Source organism: Siniperca chuatsi, linkage group LG21 (assembly GCF_020085105.1).
Source record: "Siniperca chuatsi isolate FFG_IHB_CAS linkage group LG21, ASM2008510v1, whole genome shotgun sequence".
NCBI lineage: Eukaryota > Metazoa > Chordata > Actinopteri > Centrarchiformes > Sinipercidae > Siniperca > Siniperca chuatsi.
In genome coordinates, this window is record NC_058062.1 from 22,351,702 (window position 1) to 22,374,584 (window position 22,883).

General features: G+C 40.4%; 1 protein-coding gene across 6 annotated transcripts in view; it reads right to left on the minus strand.

Annotated features, from left to right (window-relative positions):
- The window catches only part of smg1 (SMG1 nonsense mediated mRNA decay associated PI3K related kinase), a 90,336-nt gene extending 67,733 nt beyond the window's left edge, over positions 1-22,603 (minus strand). For 2 of the 6 annotated variants that reach the window (XM_044182130.1, XM_044182127.1), the window contains exons 1-10: positions 22,374-22,602; positions 16,992-17,140; positions 9,913-10,065; positions 7,884-8,020; positions 3,271-3,329; positions 2,442-2,655; positions 1,913-2,038; positions 1,482-1,554; positions 772-869; positions 206-379 (exon numbers count right to left, since the gene is read on the minus strand). In XM_044182130.1, the coding sequence (XP_044038065.1) occupies positions 206-379; positions 772-869; positions 1,482-1,554; positions 1,913-2,038; positions 2,442-2,655; positions 3,271-3,329; positions 7,884-8,020; positions 9,913-10,065; positions 16,992-17,140; positions 22,374-22,450 (1,260 nt within the window). In that variant the 5' untranslated portion in view covers positions 22,451-22,602. Of the gene's footprint in view, positions 1-205; positions 380-771; positions 870-1,481; positions 1,555-1,912; positions 2,039-2,441; positions 2,656-3,270; positions 3,330-7,883; positions 8,021-8,300; positions 8,447-9,912; positions 10,066-15,606; positions 15,686-16,991; positions 17,141-22,373 lie in introns of those variants that run through there. The other 4 variants (XM_044182129.1, XM_044182128.1, XM_044182131.1 and 1 more) reach the window with 4 other exon arrangements.
- Positions 22,604-22,883: the final 280 nt, after the last annotated feature.

Genomic DNA, 22,883 nt, shown 5'->3' on the forward strand with positions numbered 1-22,883 from the left:
TCATAACTGTTTCCTTGCTGAGCTGTAGTGGAGGTATTGCAACACAAAGAAAGAGGAAAGGGATTTCTCTTTCAGTGTAAATACAAATAAGTATGTATGTATCAAGACAGACTTTTAAAAAAATTCTCTTTTATGGACAACAATGTCTTCCCACCACTACCAACAATGACATATTTTCATACTGCTTTCCTCATGTGGCTCTTACATCAGTGACATAGACCTCAGTAATGGGTGGTCCTCTGAAGGGGTTGAATCGCTCTCCGATGCTGCGGACCACTGTACTGAAAACCCTCAGCAGAGCTGCCAGCTTGGGCAGTGAAACTGAGGGAGGGGGGATGTCTTCGTCTACCACCTCGCCTGACACCACATGGTTCAGATCCTAAACAGAGCACAGACTCAGTCAAGTCTTTGACAAAAGCACTCATCAGTTCTATGTGGCAATATTTACATGTTTCATCATTTTGACAAGAGAATATCATTTTTAAAAGATTTGAAAGTCTGAGTATTTACAGTCTTAATCACAAAAGACTTGCTACCCTCTTGCAAAATGACAAATGCATATCCCCTTAATCCTTCTCAATTCAAATAGTATAGAAAATATTGATATTTATTCAAATATACAATTTGTTGTCCTAGCCTGTAAAATAATATACATTTTACACCTGTAAACACTGCTTCATGATACTTGATGAGTCTAACTAGCAGAACATGGCTGTTGAGAAGCTTAGAGATGTCTTGGTAACATGCTTTAAGACTGCAGACTAACTTCACCTCTGCATACGCCTCCATATCCTCCAAGAACTGTCCCAGCAGGGTGGTGGAGAAGGTCAGGTCTGCCACCCAGAACTGCTCCAGACTCTGTAACCAGCCTAAACACAGACAGATAGAGCAGAGTGGCAGACAGAAAAACACTGGGCCATTATGCTTTTACACCTTGTCTACAAAGGCAGCATAGCGAAAGCAGCCTGTCAGCAGAGCAGCAGCAGGATGTGTTCAGATGTAGTGTTGGTCACCCGTGTTTTGACAGCACTTGCAGCCCAACACACAATCACTAGTTATGTGCTTAAAACAGGAGAAAATGGACTTGAAACGTAAAAAGACAGTTTGGGTCAGTTATAAGGCACGAGTCGTTACACAGCCTGTGCAGACAGCTGTACTGATTAATAAAGAAGCATATCTGAACCATCTGACGAGTATAAGACTGACAACTGAAAAACACAGTTGAAAGGCCTCCTGTGTAAACAAGCCGTTGAATGCAATTGTTCATTTCAAATCAATGAATCAAGTGATGGGCAGGCAGGCAGAAATAAACAACAGGTTTGCCAAATTTCATGGTGGGCAAGATGTATATGGTAAACACAAATGTCAGTCAAACTTTTATTAGCAGAAACTTTATTAGCAGAAAGTGCCAAAACGTTTTCAATCTGAACACCAGATGCAACTTTGAAAATCTTTAAGTGCCAATAAGAAATCCAACTGACCTGAGACTTGCTGAGTCAGTGACTGCTTCTGTGTGTGGTCAATGTGCCAGCCTACCAAGATGTCCACTGTGTCCTGTGGAAAACCAGCAAACATCAAAGGACATGGAGCTGCCATTAGCCAAGATGTTCTGATATGACCTTAGTTGACCTGTGTGCCTATACATATGCAACATATGTAAGGCTAGGGCCTTTCTGTGTGGAGTTTGCATGTTGACTCCGGTTTACTCCCACAGTCCAAAAACATGCAGGTTAGGTTAACTGGCTTGTTACTGGCTGGCTTGTCCATCTCTACGTGTCAGCCCTGTGATTGACTGGCAACCTATCTAGCGTGTACCTTGCCCAATGTCAGCTGGGATCGGCGCCAGCCCCCCACAACCCTCTAAAGGATAAGCGGGTATAGCTAATGAATCAATGATTGCTGAAACACTCACCCTGAAGTTGGTGCTGAAGACATGTGGGTAGCAGCGAGCCACCTGAAGAATACACTTTACACTTTGACAAAGTAGCTCTGGTGTGTCCACGTTCTCCAGGATGGACTGTAGGTTGCTCATCACCAGCTGAAACACAAAAAAAAAAAAAAAAAACACTCCAGAAAACCATACACCTTCCAGGCCCTTACCTGGCACCACTTCTGTATTAGCATAATGTACATGAGGCTTTTAGGGAATACTTGTGGTATAAATCTGGTAAGATTCAATGAGAGATTCACTAGGCTTGGAGCATTACAAATAACGGTATTTTACTAACTTGGAAGCAAATCCTAAATGGAACTGGCTCTTAGAACCCAATGCGATGAGTTCTATGCAATAAAGTGTCTAGGTCTAGGGCAACTCTGACATAAAATTAGATATGAAGTCAAAGGCTAGCTCCATCTTTATGAAATTGGCCACAGAACATTTTAGGAAAAAAGCCCAGTCCAGAGCTGTACATAAATCAAATGAAGCCCCTGCGTGTGGTTACCTGCATGACGTGAGAGAAGGCCTTCCGCTCTCCAGCAGCTTCCAAAGAGCGCTGTGCTGCCACCAAGTACAACAACTTCACCTCGTCACGACCACTCGAAGTGAACTTCAGAAAGAGCCACTTGAAGATGCGCTCAGCCTCGTAGCTGAGCACAGTGCAGAGGAGACCCAGGCAGGCTGCCGCATCCTGACGCAACTCCCACAGCAGCTTACTGCTACACACGTCAACAACACCGGCAAGGAGAGCACACGTTAGAGACCACATAGCAGAGAGTAATCAGTTGCAATAACAGGATGTGCATAATAGGTGGGAGTCATGTCATGCTTCTGAGACAGTCAGGACTGCACCACTTGAGCCTGGTCTCCAGACCATTTTGTAATGTCTTGGAAAGATGCATCTGTTACAAGTTGAGAGCCTGTTTACCTGTTTCCCTCACTGGAATACCTACATCCATGTGACAATCATTAGGTTGTGATGGTTATTCTAAATGTAAAAATAATAAGAAATTAAAGCACTACACGCTGTTCAAAAATCATGAATAGGATTGCACTTATTAAATTACAATTAAATAAACTGAAACTGTCATGTAGCAGGAAAAACAAACAAAAAAGCCTTTGTGATTTGTAATCGGTTAGAAATTTTCACTCTGAAGCCCACTCTGGCCCAACCCCAGTTCTGAGATCAAAATGATAGAAAACTGATCCAAGAAGATCTGCCCCCTAGGCAAAAAAGGCAGGCAGATGTTTACATTTCTTAGGTAGAGTTTTTAGAATTAATGTGAATATTGTTTTTTAAGTCCAAGCTGGACTCCCACCCAGCTTCCTTTTACCTCTCATTCAAAATGTCATTCAAGGTGCAGAGGATGGTGTCCAACTGTTTGACCAGGGCCTGTGCGAGAGAAAATAAAAAGTATTAGGAAAGAGATATGTTTGTTAGTACTTTGATTCTATTTCAACACATTTCATTTGAAATGAAACAACAACTACAAGATTTAAGTGTTGACTTTCAGCTTTCATAGGTTTAAAAGGTGTTCAAATCCATATTGGGTGAACTTTGTAAGACTAGCATAGACTCACAATAGCCACATTTATGGAAAATACATCAGGTTGAAATAAACCGGAATTCTTCTTTAACAAAAGTTTACGGCCAAACAGTGAAATGAAAAAAACAAATTTGTCAACGCATTCATGCTAGTTTGGCCATTCAAAAAGATTCTGCATGTGTGTTAATCAGTCAAACCATCTGCAGCTGAGGGTGAAACAAAACTGGCATACTTACATTATAATCATCATGTAATTATGACACACACTTGAGAATCTTTCAATGGAGAACGCACTGCATTGCAATATACTCCGTTTAATTTATTGATATTTATTCATACTCTATTACTGCTGTGCAATATCCTCCATCTCATAATCTTGATAGCTACACTTGACAGTTCATGCACTATTACTTTATACCGTATTATTATCGTCAACCGGTAAACCCACTTTCTATTTCACACTTATTTTAATTTTATACTTATACCCACTTGGTACTTAATTTATCTGACCTGTATTATAGTATATTATATTTTTTGCTTAGTACTTCTATTCCTGTGTGCACTGACGTGATAGTGAGCAGCTGTAACAAAAGAGTTTCCCCTCTGGGATCAATCAAACATTTCTGATTCTGATTAAATGAAGGTTATTATTATTAAGGGAAAACAAAATCCAAACCTACATGGCCCTGTGTGAAATAGTGATTGCCCCCTAAACCTAATAACTGGTTGGGCCACCCTTAGCAGCAACAACTGCAATCAAGCATTTGTGATAACTTGCAATGAGTCTTTTACAGCGCTGTGGCGGAATTTTGGCCCACTCATCTTTGCAGAATTGTTATAATTCAGCCACATTGGAGGGTTTTCGAGCATGAACTGCCTTTTTAAGGTCATGCCACAGCATCTCAATAGGATTCAGGTCAGGACTTTGACTAGGCCACTCCAAAGTCTTAATTTTGTTCTTCTTCAGCCATTCAGAGGTGGACTTGCTGGTGTGTTTTGGATCATTGTCCTGCTGCAGAACCCAAGTTCGCTTCAGCTTGAGGTCACGAACAGATGGCCATACATTCTCCTTCAGGAGTTTTTGGTAGACAGCAGAATTCATGGTTCCATTTATCACAGCAAGTCTTGCAGGTCCTGAAGCAGCAAAACACCCCCAGACCATCACACTACCACCACCACCACATTTTACTGCTGGTAAGATGTTCTTTTTCTGAAATGCGGTGTTACTTTTACGCCAGATGTAATGGGACACACCTTCCAAAAAGTTCAGCTTTTGTCTCGTCAGTCCACAGAGTATTTTCCCAGAAGTCTTGGGGATCATCAAGATGTTTTCTGGCAAAAATGAGACTAGCCTTAATGTTCTTTTTGCTCAACAGTGGTTTTCGTCTTGGAACTCTGCCATGCAGGCCATTTTTGCCCAGTCTCTTTCTTATGGTGGAGTCATGAACACTGACCTTAACTGAGGCAAGTGAGGCCTGCAGTTCTTTGGATGTTGTTGTGGGGTCTTTTGTGACCTCTTGGGTGAGTCGTCGCTGCGCTCTTGGGGTAATTTTGGTTGGCCGCCCACTCCTGGGAAGCTTTAGAAATGGCTTTATAACCTTTTCCAGTCTGTTAGATTTCAATTACTTTCTTTCTCAGAGAAAGTAAAGAAAGTGTGGCTAGAGAAATTTAACTCAGGTGTGATAAACCACAGTTACGTTTTAATAGGAGGGGCAATCACTTTTTCACACAGGGCCATGAAGGTTTGGATTTTGTTTTCCCTTAATAATAACCTTCATTTAAAAACTGCATTTTATGTTTACTTGTGTTATCTTTGACTAATATTTAAATTTGTTTGATGTTTTGAAACAAGTGTGACAAACATGCAAAAAAATAAGAACTCAAGAAGGGGGCAAACACTTTTTCACACCACTATATGTGTAACAGTGACCCAGGATAAAGCCATGTCTGTAGTGAGTGTGAATGGCATTTTACTTTCAGCTTTATCTCAATACAACTGTTGTTTATACAGAAGATTGTTATAAAAAGAAATTCCCATCTATAATTCTATCACTATGGATGTATGGCATTGTTTCAGAGATCACTGGCCTCTAGGGTTGGGCAGTATCAAGGTATTACAGTATACCAGGGTATTTAAAAATCCCAAAACTATGATTTTCCAATACCGTCAAAAATATAGAAGTTCCTCTTTCTATTAAACTGATATGGAGATGCTGTATTGAGGTTAGAGTTGAGTGACATGTTAAAATTTTCCAACTGGCCACCGTCAGCCCATTTATTCATGCAGGTGTGTGTGGGTGTGTGTGCCACTGCCTGCCCCTAGTTTCAGCTGGGAGATGTGTGCGAGTAGCGAGTTCGCTATGTTCCACAAGCTCTCTTAGCTTTACTAGTCTAATAAATAAACTAACAAAAATGTCAAGAAAGGAAATATCCTTACACCTATTTTCCTTATTAAAACAGAAAAATACAACCTTCTGATCACAATCTTAATTGCCTTGTTAACTCATAGTAAAACACACTTCTTTCAAACTCAACAAAACCGTCTTGGTTAGTCTTTCAACAAAACCGTCTTGGTTAGTCTTTCCACTAACAATCACCAATTCTGGTTTAGTCGAAATAAACCCTTAATTCACAGAGTTAGATGTGAAAATATTCTGGCTCTATACGCTGTTTTCCCCCGCTGCCTTTCTCTGCCGTTGCTGGCCTCTTTGTACTACTGTGTCTTATTCTTCAGAGCAGATCATTAAATTAGCAAAATAAAATGACAAAAATCAGCAAAAAAAAAAAAAAAAAAAAAAAAAAAAAACAACTACAACCGATTGCAGATATATATTTATCTATTTATCCAATTGCCCAACCCTAGTGGATGCATAAGATTGTTTCTGACTCCTGTGATCCAAACATTTCCATTAACTCTAGAGCATTGTAAAGTCCAAAAGTCTAAATTTATCGGGGAAAAAAGATAGATGTCATCATTTCCAAAATTCACAACATGTTTTCATTTAACGGAATATTCTGCTTCAATCCATATTTGTTGGCATTTAGCCTTTCAAAAATATTTCACTGCAGTCAAAAATCGGTTTGCTGTCCTGCTTGCGGCACACAATGGGAGGCACGCACCTGTATTAACGGGGCGGTCTGGCAGCAATCTAACAGCACTAGGGCTACCTCTGAAAATGCGTCACCATCAAGATTTTTAACTGACGCATGGTTTCTCTTCAATATCAGCAAGTAATTGCTGTGTCATGACGACAGCGTGGGGGTGCGGGCATGTTTATTTGTTTTTTAGAACATAACCGCTGTGAAAAAATAAATAAATCAGAAAAAGTTTGATTTCTCTAATTCACTGGCTTTCTCCTACTGGCGCTCCCTCTCCTTATTCACTCTCTATGTCGCTTGACCACAGCTGTCTCTCTGTCACTCTCTCTCAAACAAATGAACACAAACTAAAACGACGCTTTCTTGTATCGCTATTTTTCAGTATAGACAAGCCATACATAAACATCGAAGCTGGGTACGGGAGATAAACCAAACAAGGACACAAATTCATTGATATTTCAGGATGACCGCTTGACCAATCTGATCGCCGGATTGGCCACCGCAGCTTGACATCAGGTTGTGTTTCTTAAACCATAGTGTTGTCTATTCATTAGTAATTTGAATTTCAAGGAATTTCATGAGTTTTTGAATATCTTTTGTCCTTGTAGCTGTTTAATACACTCAGAAAGCCATAAAGTCGTCTGCCTGCTACCTTAGAAATTCCATTGTATAAGCATTTGAGAAAATGTTTAGGTTAGAATTTTGGCTTATTTTACGTTGATTGATGGTGCCTGTGTGTGTTTATGTTTATCATGTTGGAGTTGCCAGTTTAAACCTACAGTTTTGCACTTTAATATGTAAAGCTTTGTTTATATTTTGTTTTGTGATGTATGTATTAAACAGTTTGTCAAAATAAAATTAACTCAAATTAAATGGTCAATTAGATTTTTTGGAGGAAAATTAATCGTTTAATCGGTAAAATAGTTGATAGATTAATCGATAGAAAAATAGTCGTTAGTGGCAGTCCTAAACAGCACCGCAACTGACAAGTTATATTCATTAAAGAAAGTTGATTCAATTAAAAAAAGACCAACTCATTTAATCCGATGAATCACTTCAATCAAATTAAGGATTTTGTTTGAGGATTTTTTTTTAGGGTGATGACGTCACAAAATATGACAACAGACATTCAAAGATTCCTTCGAAAATCTCAAAAGAAGCTTCGGATGTAAAAAAAAAAAAAAAAAAAAAGACATTCGGTACAGCACTAAGGAGGCTAATTGCATATTAGACAACATTGTAGGCTAGACAATGTCATACATGCTACAATAGGAAGATAATCTCTACACAATCTGACTGACCACTTTGCTCTCGCTGTGGCTGATGAATTCTTTCAGCTGTTTGAGGGTGGCCAGCCTGCGGTCGCGATCATCTTCCCTGGAGACTCGGCGTAGGAGGTTGGCCAGCCGAGACTCCTCTGAGTGAGCCATCCCTCTGTCTGCAACAACACCACTGCATGTCAGTAACACACACACACTCACTCACTCACTATATCTGTACCATGCTGCCATGTGCAGGTTCAAAATAATCATCAGTGTTTAGCGTCACACATCAGGAAATATATTTAGCTGTGAACTAAAAATCAACCACAAATGAACTACAGTTGATATTGCTCATTTCTCATGAGTAGATACTAGTGTGACTGCATGATAAATTGGATTTTTATTATCTTGCACTGCCAACAATGAGGTTGTTTGGTGTCTGGTTTGACAATTGACCTTTTGCTAATCCCTCCTCCGAACAGCAACTGTCCAATCATAGTTTAGTAACTGTAACTAGGCACAACAGGGCTGTCAAGCTTTGGATTTCTCCACATGTTTAAGCTGCATGGAGGGTGGCGTCTTTTTTGTAGTCTTTCAAATACCTAAAACACAAGAGCAAACATGTGAGGAATGGATTAAAGTGTATCTGCTCTAACATAATCCGCAAACGATAGCATGTCTTGCTAACTAGCTTACTACCTACAGTACCTCCAGCCAAACGTGTGTTGGATACCACTGTATTTGCCAAACTCATGGCTTATTCCCACAGATTAAATTTGGAATTTGTTATGTGGGTGGGTTTGAGGAGGAGGATGTGGGCTGGTGCATAATCAAAGTGGGCCGACGAAGCATCTCTCTTGCTCACTCTCTTAGGTCCAAGCTGGGTTAGCTTAGCTCTTATCCCAGCTCTCTTCCTGGGACAATCGCACCGCTTGCGGCAGCGAGCTGGGTCTGGCTGTGTGGTCAGAAGATGCCGTGGGCAGTGAACTTCTCAAGGTACGCTGCACTTAATCCAATCCCTGCGCTTCCTTTTCTGACATAAATGAGTGTATATCTGTCAGAGGCCAATGTGCTGGGGCTGAGCCCAGGACCAATTTAACCCACCTCATTCCTCATATCCATATAATTTTCTCTTGTAAAAGGGAAGCATACAGTTTGAGAATATGAACAATAAAGCATAGCCCAAATCTAACCCCTGTATTGCTTGTCCAAGTAAATTTTTCTGTAGTGAGCATCCAAACAATTCGAGAGTTATGAATAACGAATAACATTTTAATTACATTTTATTATTTTTACATTTTATTTTTAATACTATGCTATGGGGCTAACTGGCTCTACACTGAAATACACAAACAATGCTGCTCCCTTATAATGTTATACAAGTCCTTTACATGCATCAACAACTGGGGAGGACTGTGATGTTATGCTTGGGACATGTAGCTTACATTAACTAGCTACACTTAGAGTAATCATTTTAGCCGACAAAATCCACGGTCGTCAGTTAGAAATGAGAAGGCTGCTTTTGTTTACTTCGCTGTGGAATCGAAGACCTAGTGTTTCAAAAATTACTGTGAATTTCGATGTTAAAACAGCCACCGTTATCACTGTAAACTGCATATGTTCAGTGCGAGAATGGAAAGTTCGGCTGGTGTTGCAACTGTAAGGAGGGTGGGGCTTAGTGAAGGTTCAATTGGGAGATAGCCCAGCATTAAAAAAATAAATAAAAATCTCACTCCATCGCATGGATTTGTTTTGTTTGCACTGTTATTCCCCAGGTGTCAGTTTGAATTTATACCAGTCCATTATGTTAGACTCTCACATGTCTTTGTTTGTTACCTTGCTTGTTTGTTTGTTACCTTGATAGAGAGCTGCAGCCCAAATGGTTAAAGTGTTTCAGTTAAAGTGAAAAAACAAATGACTGTAGTCTGTCAGTAGGAACAGCCTGGATATGCAAGAGTAGATTAAATCTTTTCCAACTAAATTCTATGAACACATCTTATGCCATATGAATACCGCAGCAATTGCCGTTTTCACTAAATCATATCTTAAGACGTTTGTCTGAGCTTACCCTGCGATTTCTTCATGTCCTTCGAAGCTAAAGCACGGTTTCCATGCTGAAAAGGAGTCAAATCCGTTGTCACGTCATTGGGCCTCAACTCTTGCCCCACCGACTTCCAACCAAACGTATTATCACAGACACCCTGGCCAGCTGCATATCCACCTATGGGACACAAACCATATTGGATTAAACTAATTTATTACATAGAAAGCCTAGACAGACATAAGCATACACTATAAAGCAAACAGGAGCAACTTTTTTTCATGCAGATTTGAAAAAAAAAAAAACTGCATTAATATTTTGTTATTTTTTTAAATAAAAAGTTTTGTAAGATAGTTTGATTGTGAACAGAAAAGGGCTGATCAGGAGAGAGAAAGAGAAAGAGGAGGGGGGATAGAGACTCAGCTGCAGAGTCAAGTGACCCCTCCACTGCAGAATTCAGTGCAAACTGAACGAAGGCCAGCTTTATTCTTGTGGAGAACACCACAAAACCCATAGGGAGACCAACAGCGGGACAGGGATAGTTCTCAGTTTATGGTAAATGCAGTACAAGTGTCTAATATGCCGCTACAATTAATAAAACTTTATTTAAAAAGTTGAAGGAAAAATATTTTTTTTGATACAGGAGCAACCATATCATAAAAGAACATAATTTAAATTGCCCTTTGAGTACAGAAACTATACAGTCTGTCAGTATTACAGGTGTCTCACAAATAGAACCGCTATCTCAACCGTTACAGGTGGAGGTGAATGAAACAAGTTTGCAACATGTGTTTGTTGTGAATTCAACAGTTCCCATTTCTTTATTAGGGAGAGATTTGTTAAGTAAACTGGGTGCAACTGTTGTGTGTTCACCTGAAGGAGTAAAAATTAATATTTCTCATAGTAAAGCATATCAATTGTTGTCAAAATGTGCTCCAGTGTGTCACAAAGCCACATCTGTTTCGTTGAAGTCAGACTTTGTGTCTAAACTATACTATTGACGGGATCAAGGAGTTGGCTGCTTGTCAGGCTGCGGTAGCTTCTAAAATATTGATGATGAGGCCAACTGATAAGCCATTTTCTGACAGATTTGTGTTTACTGAATGTTTACAAGAGGTTCCGCAGATTTTGTTTGTATCACCACATGGACTCACATTACTGTGGAAAGAACATAGAGCCTTTATTTGTACAGTTATAAATGACAGAGTTGACAGTGATATAATGCTTGACTCTTGTTATCAACTTCTTGATAAGACACCGAGTGATGAGGAACAAATAAAAAACTATATTGTCTGGGCGTATGAGGATTCCACTTATTTTTTTATTCAAGCATTGCAGAATGATGTCAAACTACAAATTCAGACAATTAATAACAGGTTTTAAATAAATAGACAGAAGGTTTTACTGGAGCAACCTTCAATTTTGGCCTCTGTCCCATCGAAGTTATGGGCTCAACATGCAAATCATGTGGGATTGTTGGATATGGAGCCATATCAGGCTAAAATTAACTATGCTAAATATCCGGTAAATGTCAAACAATATCCACTCTCTAAAGAGAAAGAGGAAGGAATTTGACCAGTAACTGAAAGTTTACTTAAACAAGGAGTTATTGTTAAATGTCAATCACAAAACAATACTCCTATAAATCCGATTTTGAAAACAGAAACTAAGAAATACAGATTCACGCAAGATCTGAGAAAAATTAATGAAGCAGAATTTCCTCTAGCTCTAATCGTGCCTGATGTTAATGCAATTCTGGTTACTATACCTGCTGATTCTAAATGGTATACTGTAGATTTGTGTTCAGCATATTATTCAATTCCAATGCATGAGAATACACAAGATTTATTTGCATTCACGTATTGTGGTACTCGCTTTACAAGATTAAGTATGGGATAAGTTGACAGTCCAACCGTTTATGCAGCGCAAACACATCGAAATTGGTCTTGCCCTGTCCATCTGCGTTATTACAGTATGTGGATGACATTTTGGTGGCATCATCAACAGAAGAAGATTGCCTAAAAGACTCTTGCTTTGCTGACATATCTTGCTACGGGTGGACACAGAGATTCACTGTCTAAGCTACAGTTTTGCCAGACCTTGGTTCACTATTTGGGATATGTACTGAGAGAAGGTTGTCGTTATTTGTCACCAGGAAGGATCAAGGTGATAAGGGACATTCAAAGACCAAAAACAAAAAAGGAAATGTTATCTTGGCTTGGACTTGTGAATTATTGCAGGGCTTGTCTGCCGGAATATGCAATATATAATGCTGTTTTTCGGGTTACAACACTGAAAGACTCTCCCTTAACTATTCAGTGGACAGAGGAAAGGAAACATGCATTCCAGCATGTGAAGCACATGCTGTGTGTTGCTCCAGCTTTGGGGTTGCCTGATTACAAGATGCCCTTTCACCTCTATGTGGCAGAGGATGGAAGTGCAGCCACTGCTGTGTTGGCTCAGATGCACGGGGACAGACCACGACCAGTGGCATACTATTCAAAGATGCTGCCATTAATTGTAAAAGGCATGGTTTCTTGTTTACGTGCTGTGGCAGCAGCTGCAATTATGGTGGAGAAATCACAAACGATTGTACTGAGACATCCCATTATTCTTCATACTTCTCATGCAGTAAAGATTATTTTGTTGAATATTACAACACATGACTAGTCAAGGACGTAATTATGAACACATTTTGACAGGGACTCAAAATCTTATGATTTCAACAGCAGCACAAACAAATCCGGCTTTGGATTTAAAAGCATTGTTACAAGGGAGCAGGAAGATTATATGGAGATTGATAATGACTGAATGAATGAATTAATTCAATCTCTAGCATTCGAGCGGATTTGCAACAGGCTCCACTAGAGAAGAATGGCATTGTTTTGTATTGTGATGGATCGTCAATGCGCCCAAATGATAAAACAATTCTATCAGTTGTAGATGATGATGGCAAATGTTTGGAGGCATTCAAGTTACCAGCAAAAGTGGCTGAATTAATTGCATTAACAAGAGCCTGCTTAATGGCTGACAATAAGGCGGTGACAGTTTATACAGACTCGAAATTTGCTTTCTCGTGTGCACATGATTTTAGCATGATCTGGAACAATAGAGGCTTTGTGACAACTGCTGGAAAACCAATTCAACATGTGGCTTTGATTAAAGACTTATTATCGTAGAAAAGGTTTCAGTCGTAGTCATCTGGACACTGTTTTCAGAATCAAGACGTTTCGGCTCCCATCCGGAAGTCATTCTCAATTGTAAAGACTTATTAGCAGCAATGATGCGGCCATCACAGATTGCTGTGGTAAAATGTGTAGGACATGCAAGGGATGACTCACAGGTGGCTAGATGCAATCATTTAGGTGATATATGTGCATATATGTGTAAGAATGCAGCATTATATGCCGAGTTCCCACCGTGGATGAATGGTATTTTTATGTCTGCACCGGTGCCAGAGCCCCCATTCACAGTTAGTGACCTTGCATTTCAGAGACAAGCGTTTGAAGCTGAAGTAAAAAGGTGGAAGACGAAAGGATGTTATCAGGATGTTGATGAACTGTGGAAGTTTGGAGATTGAAGAATAGCATTACAAAGAACAGCATATGACCCATTAATTGCATATTTGCATGGAGTGACTCATGTGAATGCTAAGGGGATATCGGCATATATTTCTAAGCTTTTCTTTACGAGTGGATTGGAACAACAGGCTAAAGATTTTGTGAATAGATGTCTAATTTGTGCTAGATGTAATCCAGACATGAAAGCACCTAAACATGAACATTTGCCTACACCAAGGGGACCTGTTCAACAATTGCAAATCGATTTTACACACATGCCAAAATTTAAAAAGGGTATTCTTATCTCCTGGTCATTGTTGATCAGTTTTCAAAGTGGCCTGAGGCATTTCCAGCTAGAAAAGAAAATGCTCAAACTGTGGTGTGTTTAAGTGTTTAATGGAACATCTCGATCCAAGATTTGGAATACCTGTGGAAATTGAATGATAACGGAACAGCCTTTTACAGCTAAGATTACTAAGTTGTTGTCTGCAGCGACAGGAATTAAGTGGACTTTTCATATTCTATACCACCCACAAAGTTCTGGTCAAGTAGAAAGGACAAATAGAACAATTAAGGACAAGTTGACAAAAGGTACATCAATCAAGGAAAATGAATTGGTTAGAGGCACTGCCACTAGTAGTGATGTCAGTGAGGGCAATGCCAAATAAAAATACGGGTTTGTCACCTCATGAGATATTAATGGGACAACCTTTTCCTTTGGGAGTCTTAATGAATGAAAAACCAGTTAACACAATTACAAGAATGTCAACAAGAATATGTTAAAACCTTATACAATTTTGTTTGAGTTTTCTAGACAGGTGGTTGACAAACTCCCGGTGCCAGCAGAGGAGGCTACGCATCCTTTTCAACCTGGTGACTATGTGCTGGTGAGGAGCTTGACTGTGACCGCTGGAGAACCACGGTACGGGCCAACAACGCAGGTCCTGCTGGTTGCCAGAACTACAGTCAAGGTGAAAGGCCAGCACCAGTGGATCCATGCTAGTCGAATCAAACGGGCACCAAACCAAACGTTAAGGAACCAACAGGAGACCACAGATGGAACCTTGCCTTGATGAACTATAGTATCTTCTTCATTGTGGTGAAGTGGAGGGGTGTGTTTGGTAGTGTTACAGACTCAGGGTAATATGAGACTGAACCAAGAGTCTAAGGAACTGGGAATCATGATTAACACACCTCCACTGGGCACGAATGAAGATCAAGAGCTAGACAGGGAATTCTCACAGGCCTCATGTGTTGTTGATGATGTCATTCCTCTTACTAATACTATGACTAGGCACATGAAAGGAAGCGGAGAGCAAAGAATCGTTGGGGTCCCCGTATAGACCAGTCCCTTGCGATAGGTAGAGTGGAACATGTGCCTTTGTGTGAAAATGAAATGCAGTGCATGCTAGTCCCATTAGTACTACTGGTACTAAAACTTTCTACATTAACTTGATTAATGTCCCTGTTTTTGATCTAGAGGTGGTGCAGGTGACTGCAGAGTATGAATCTTCTGAGAGTAAGGTGATAGAAGTAGTACATAGGATTTTAAGATAGGCAGACATTCCTACACCAGGGTTTTGTAATACATTGTGGAAGAAAACGCTCCCTAAGCTCTTTGTTCGTAGAGACGCAGAACTGAAATTGGATCAAGAGCAACCACGTATAACTGCTGTAGAGAACGATTCGCCTCTTATTTGTCTTCAACCTTTAGGACCTTTACAGAAAATTATGGGGATTAATTTTATGTGACATCGGAAATGTAATGTAATGTAGATAACCCAAGTACTTCCAATTTGTGGTATCATTTTATGACGAGAAAGGTGAGAAAGATAACGTCAAATTCTTGCTATGCATGTTCAGTGATGCCACAATCAACGGACCAGTAATTTCAGGATGTTGCCGTTCCCTTAAAAAGGCCCAATAGACTTGATGTAGTGGTGCGTCGGTTGTTTTTAAATGTATACCAACTTCAGCAATATCAAAGGGAAAAGGGAGTCTTTGACAGAATGGGGAAATTTAAGATTTACTCATATCACAGTGAGTCAAGGTAAAGGTCAAGAAACTGACCATGAACATAATACAACGTTTATAGTTTCTCAACGTGAACCGCCATTGAAAAGTTGTTTGATATTTTAAGAAGCATGTAATGAATATTGACCTTTCACAGATTCCATCCCAGGTCCCTGCAATGTACAATGAGTCAGTCAGTGACTTTTGATGTTTGTCTAGAAGGACAACTGAAGGGAAAAGGAGGAGAAGTAGGAGAAGTTCATTGGCATTGTGTAGTAACTTCTTTAGTTACACAAATGACTACATAAGGTTAATAGTTTTGGGAGCAGTAGTAACTCCTGGGTTTTATTGGTGTTGTGGAGGTAAGGTGTGGAATGCATTGCCAACATACTTTAAGGGATGTTGTGGTGTATGCACGGTGAATGAGTTATTGTATGCAGCAGAGGAGTTGAAGGCAGCTTGGACAGGGCCAACAAACTTAATTTGTTCTTTAACAGATTTGACACCGGCTCCTGCTCATTCCCCCTCTAACTCAGCTGCTGTCAGCCCTCAGACTCCTCTGAGTCCACTGCTCCCATTATATATATTATATATACATTAAGCTTTTCTTGGTTCTTTGAGTATTCCTTGTACTACTCCTCAGCTGATATTAAACCGCGCCTGATTGAAGATCGACTCGTGACTGTACAGACATTACCCACCCTTTCACAGTGTGAAAACAAAACACTTCCTGAAACATAAACAAAAACAATTTCTTCAACATAGCACATTTTACCAAATTAAATGTGTCACTTGCCTTCTGTCTTTGATAAAAGAACATTTGGAGGGCATAGTAATGAGTTGTGTTTAATGATAGGCCAAAATATATTTTACATTTGCCAATTTCATATATTCAGATAGTGGTCAGCTCAAGCTCACCCCATCTTTATTGCTGGAAAAAAATTATTAGACATTTATTCCTGCTGATATATTATTTTACTATTCTCATAGTTACACGTTATGTTGAAGGAGCCCTGTGTATTCCTTTTCAAATAAATGCCTAGCATCAGCAGTGTTTGAGGCTATGCAAATTTAATTCTGTTCAGAAATACCAGCTCTGTCAAGAATTTATCGTTGTCTTGTCTTTCCACTAAATTAATAGAATATCTAGAGAGGTATCAATAAAAACCCTGATCATTAAGCAGTCTCGAAAATGGTATCAAGTTCAATAAAAAAATAACGATCTACATACCTACAGTCAACATACACAATAGTCCTTGGTCTTGCTTGTTTCGTCACGGTTAGGGAGGGGCAAGAGAACCAAACATGAACCAAACATTTACATCCAAGCAGACAGATTTTGAGCAGAAAAAGCTGTTACAAACAATGTGTTTTGATGGAAAAAATAATCACCTGTATTAACATTAAGAATCTATGTTTTTATGTGTAGAGCTCAAAAACTAATTTATGTGTTGCTCCTCTTTATAACTTTTCAAGACCTGCAAACACACTGTAGTAATATTTATGATCCTGATGACCAAAAGGAGGCCTCACCCTCTTCCTGGTGTGTATCTGGAGCAGCGTAGGCATCGCTGGACACCGCTGGCTGGTCAGGGCAGCTGGAGGGCAACACGTCGTAAAACGCTGCTGAACCAAGCTCTCTGGACTTCAGTCCGTCCTGGCTGGATGACACACTGTCAACTCTGAATACATGGATATACACATACACAAACACACAAAAAAAAAGACAAATCCTATAGATGATGTAACTGCATGGTATATACACACACACTAACAAAAAGTAACATTTGCATTTTGGAACACATAAGACAGCTAACTTAAACTGCTTTCAGCACTAGGCAGTGCATGCAGGAAATTGTGTGCCATCGCTATGGCTACAATACGCTCAGCATCACCCAGCACATGTACACTAGTAAAGTGCCATGTGCACAGCTGACCAGACATAGTGGAGTCCAAGCGGTGTGTTCACGGTAAGTTGCCAACTAGTGATTAGTGATTGCTGGAAAGTTAAACAGTGAACCGATCATTTTCCCCTTCCTATATAATTTTAATATAACCCTGTCCCTAGCAACCGTCTCGTCACTCATGCTTATCACATCTGTCTGTTGTTAGCGATGTAGCTAGCCAGCTATAGTTTGTCAGTAAGTAGCAGATTGAAAGGTAAGCATCAGAACATGTCTTCATCATTCTGCAGCTCAGCAGACAATGCGATGGTGGTTTGAGTCTGTTGAGTGTTGACTTGTTACCTAGTTGGTGAGATGCAATGCTGGAAAGAAAATAACGTCAGCCTGTTTTTTCACTGGATACGTTGAACGCTTCCCCTGAACGTTTCTGGCAGAGGCGCTGTATATCTATTGGCTCAGCAGCAGCGAACCATGAGTTAATGTTTGTGACCGTTACATTAACAGTGAAATATTGCTAAAGATTAGCAAAAAAAAAAAAAAATAAAATTGTTTCTGATTGGAGTTCAACCCATTGAAATAATGGTTCAGAATCGGAACAAAAGCTGTAGCATGAATCTCATGAATTTCTGATTGGAGTTCAACCCATTGAAATAATGGTTCAGAATCGGAACAAAAGCTGTAGCATGAATCTCATAGCCTGATCGAGGAGAGAATATGTGGTTTAGTACATTTATTACTGTACTTTAGTACAATTTAGAGGTAGTTGTACTTTTGAGTATTTCCATGGCATTTTCCGCTACTTCAGACTGACTGATACTGAACAGTGCTGATGTTTATTTAACTATTTTATTTTCTCAGTGTTCATTTCCTGAATTGGTTAACAATTTGTATGTTAAATTATTTAACTTAAACATTCTGTAATAAAAAGTTATTTGTTTAAGGAAGCAGCCTCCTGACTACCTTTGCATAGACATATCAGTGCAAAATCCACATAGAAAAGGTCTATTTTCATTCCAGCTCAAAAATTCACTATATCGGCCGCCATATCAGTAATCAGCGAATGCTTCCCCTCTAAAATTGGTATCTGTCTCAAAAATTCCATATTGGTCGAGCTCTAAAACCAACAAACTGTCTTAGTAAGGTGTTGGGCCACCACATGCAGCCAGAACAGCTTCAATGCGCCTTGGCATTGATTCTACAAGTCTCTGAAACTCTACTGGAGGAATGGAACCATTCGTCCAAGAGATATTCCCTCATTTGGGGTTTTGATGATGGTGGTGGAGAACGCTGTCTAACACGTCAGTCCCATAGGTGTTCAATAGGGTTGGGATCGGGTGACTATGAAGGCCATGGCATATGATTCACATCATTTTCATACTCATCAAACCAGTGACCGCTCATGCCTTAGAGATGGGGGTATTGTCATCCTGGACAAGAGGATGGAGGCCACTGCAATCAGGATAGAAATGTTTCATCATAGACTCAGAACAACTTTGTATTGATTTGCAGTGACCCTTCCCTCTAAGGGGACAAGTGGACCCAAACTATGTCAGCAAAAGGCCCCCCAGAGCATAACAGACCCACCGGATCCCTTCACTGCAGGGGTCAAGCATTCAGGCCTGTACCGTTCTCTTGGTGTACACCACATACTCACACATTTGTCGAAAATATGGTAAAGGCTGACTTATCTGACCATTTCACTTTTCCACATCTCTGTAGGCCAGTGCCTATAGTTTTTGCACCACTGAACTCTCAAATGTGCATTCATCTTTGTAATGAGGGGTTTATGCACTGCAAACCTACTATAATACCACTCTCTATGCAATTGTCGACAGACTGTTCTTGCTGACAGTCTGATCACGTCCTGCACTGACATTCAATTCAATCAATCACCTGAGGAAGAGTTGCTCTTCTGTTTTTCCTTACCTAGCATCACGGTCATCGAATGTGCCCTGTTGACCACAATTTCCAACGCTATTTACTGACGTCTTTACCATCAATCTAAAATCCATCCACAACTTCCTGAAGGCTCTTGGAATCACCGGGGCCAGGCCAGGTGCCATAAAAGTATTGAAGTTCAGTACCTAGCCATATACACACGTCCATAAAGTGAAGTCCTTACAAGGACCCCCCAAATAGACTACAAGCACAATACAAGAAAGACAGCTCGGCAGTCCACCGAGAGGCGGGATGGAAGATCAATCAGGACTGACAACATGAACCTATTTGGAATGGCAATGATTAATGAGCAAAGGATCCTGAGAAAATGTGGCTGTGGATGGTGCAAAGTGACGAAAGTCAAGGTTAGGTCAAAGTCAAGTGGCTCAAAGCCAGGGGGACATGGACACGTTTCGACCAGAGCTTGCACCTAATCTTCCAGAACTCGTTAGCAGGCAGCACTACATCCAAACTCACTTCAGCAATATCAGTTATGGAGAAGGCAAGAAGAGATTGGAGAAATGCCCCGGGAAGAAGCATATCCGCAAGCAGAAAGGGAGGTGTGAGGGGGAAAATATTTAAGTTGGTGGAGGAAAGATGTCTACTCCAGAAAGCGCGGAGGAAGGCTGAAGAGCAGGAGGAGGGGGGTCTGAAGGCTCTCTGGAACCAGATCATATCCAAGCTAGCAAGCCTGAGGACAGCGGAATAGATTTGAAAAAGCAGGAGCAGGAAAGAGAGGGCAAGAGTAAGCTCCTTCAGGAACCCCTTCAAGTATGCCCGAGATCTGCTACAGGAGATGAAGACTGGGAAGCTAGAGACCACCAAACAGGAGTTGGGGAACCACATCAAGGAACAACTTGGCGATAGCAATAAAAACATCCCACTCAGCTCACCAGGACATGTGCCACACCCTCCGGTTCAGAGGCATTGCACTACTTAATGTGGAAGGGAAGATTTTCTTCTCAGTGGTGGTAAATGCATGACCAGCTACTTAGTGTCGGACAACTACATCAATGCCAGCTGCCAGAAGGCATTGGTCCCAGGGTTCCCTGGCTGCGTGGAACACTACGCATGATCTGGCAAATATCTACGGATCTGTTCCACACCAGCTCATCACTTTCAATCTCAAGTTCTTTCACATACCAACTTGCATCCAGAACTTAATATCTACGTGCTTCAGTCATTTTTATGTCTGCTACAAAAGCCATAAGTTCACCTCTGGGTGGCAGCAGCTCGAAAAAGGCATAGCGACGGGTTGAGCTCCTCAGTTTAACAAGAATGAAAATCAAACCAGCAAAGTCCCAGAACATCTCAATCTGGAAAGGGGCCAGGAGTGACAACATCTCCTTCTCTATATCATTCATTCATTCACACTTGCTGTCCAGAAAATGTATACTATCATATTCTACTACTATGATAGTTATACCTTTGTGAACAGCCTTACTGATGTACATGTTATTTCTGCTTAACAGATCAACAAGTTATTTTGGTTTGTGACAGAGGGAGAGCCACATCAGATCACAACATTGTCTATTTGTTAATACATTTTTTTCAACATTCCTGCTAGGTTTAGATCTTTCTGTATTGCTTCCACTTTTACATTTACTTTGCTCACCCCCTTCGTTCCTGATTAAGTGCGCATAGTACTGAAAGTACTCAATGCATGTAACAAACAGTGGCGGCTCCTACCAAATAGAAAGTCAAAATGGAAACAGTCAACATAGGGTGGGGCATGATGCCTGAGGCAAACTAGATGAACAAACTATTTTGCAAGCGTCTTTTTGTTGTGATATTGTTTAAAATTACATGTTTAACTGCTGGCTCTGTCATTGTGTTAAACTGTGGACCTGTAAGGTTTAGGCCCTTGTTCAAAATTATTTACAAATTGTTAGGGAAGAGCTGATACCCAGGGCCACTAGGGGGCTCAGCAGCAAAAATGACCTGCCTCCCCAATTTAGGTTGTGATAATTTGTGACACTTTGATTACACTCCAATTTATTTAGGAATATGTACACTGTACACATAATGTCAACTCAAATATTAAAATCATCTGTCTGTTAAAGTCATCTGCGTTAAGACAGGGCCTCAAGCTTTGGTAAAGATGTAGGAGCCTCCTTAAGGCTCTTAATTCTAGTCTCTGAAACGCTCTCTTAAGTCAATGTATATTGTGCGTTAGTGGTAAATGTTACCAAACAAATATTCAAAGTAGCAGCGAACCTAGGGCCTTTAAGCTCCCTGTGAGTCTGGGATCTGGAGGCAGTTGCCCCACTAAAAATGTACTGTGGTGGAAATCTAAAATACTTTACACCTGTCATTACAAATGTCTTTACGTTCGGTACGATAACACATGTGATGCTAACTCAGGAGTCTAAAGCATCAATAATTCTTGTGTCGATTTTGCAGTTATTTATTAACAGCTCAAAAAGTTAGACCAACACTGTAATACATTTTTATGTAAACGCTTTCAAAATATATCCGGAAGTTCTCTGGGAAGTTGACAACGTTACAGTAGGGCATGGCGTCTTCCCCAAGCTAGCTAGCTATCGTTACCCAGCGCGAACAGTATCGGGGTAATGCTAACCAGCTAAACCAACACGGCTCATTACGATTTTTCACCTTGTGGTTAACGCCAATTCAAAATCACTCACTCAATTCATCATTGCGGCTTATGGGACGTCATTATCGTTTTTGCTAACGTGTCTTGTATCTCTTGCTGTCAATTAGCAATTAGCGTTAACTGAGTTAGCAGCAGGCTGGTAACATTTAGCTAATCAATGCTCTCTAAACAAACTGAGCTAATGTTAGCGCCGGGCTCACCAAGTCTGTGAGGCGGGCTCGAGAACAGTCAACCCTGGATAAAACGCTTTGGTTTTGTGTATGTTGCGTGGCAAGCTATGAAAATATTACGCTTTAGAAGACAGTTAATTTAGATAATTGTGAGCAATGAATGTTATAGTAAAGATACACAAAGTATTTCCCTCCTTTGTGGCCACAACTTAATAAAGCAGCACAGCATAGGCCCAAATAGTCCCCGATTTATTTCAACCAGCCTCCTCCGGAGCGCAACACCAACCTGGGCTGCCAGTCATTCCAGTGTGGCTGTAGTTTGTGGGCGCCGCTGAGCCGAGACCCCGAGGCTTTACGGCTCATTACCTTTTAGAAAACTGCATGACCCGCTGGCAGCGGTAACCCTATCTCTCCTCAAGAGCACTGTTATCTTTTGTAAAGTCTCACAAATCGGTTAGCAACTCGTCGTTATAGCTAGCTTACGGTAGTGTTTCTTCTTCTTCCTAGAGGTTTTACGGCAGTTGGCGTCCTTTACGTTGCATTACTGCCATCTTCTGGAGTTAGTAGTTGCCGCGCTTCCTATTGCATGTAACGTTATGTATATAAAGGCAGGAGGTCAATTCACAATTAAAATCATCATAACTCGCTGAATTTCCAACCGATTTTTCAAGCTGTTTGGATTGTTACAAATGCCAGACATATATTTATGATACACGATAATTGGTTCAATTAAAATGCGTGTTTTCATACCAAAATACATTATCTTATATAGATAGTAACGGTAATATAACTATGA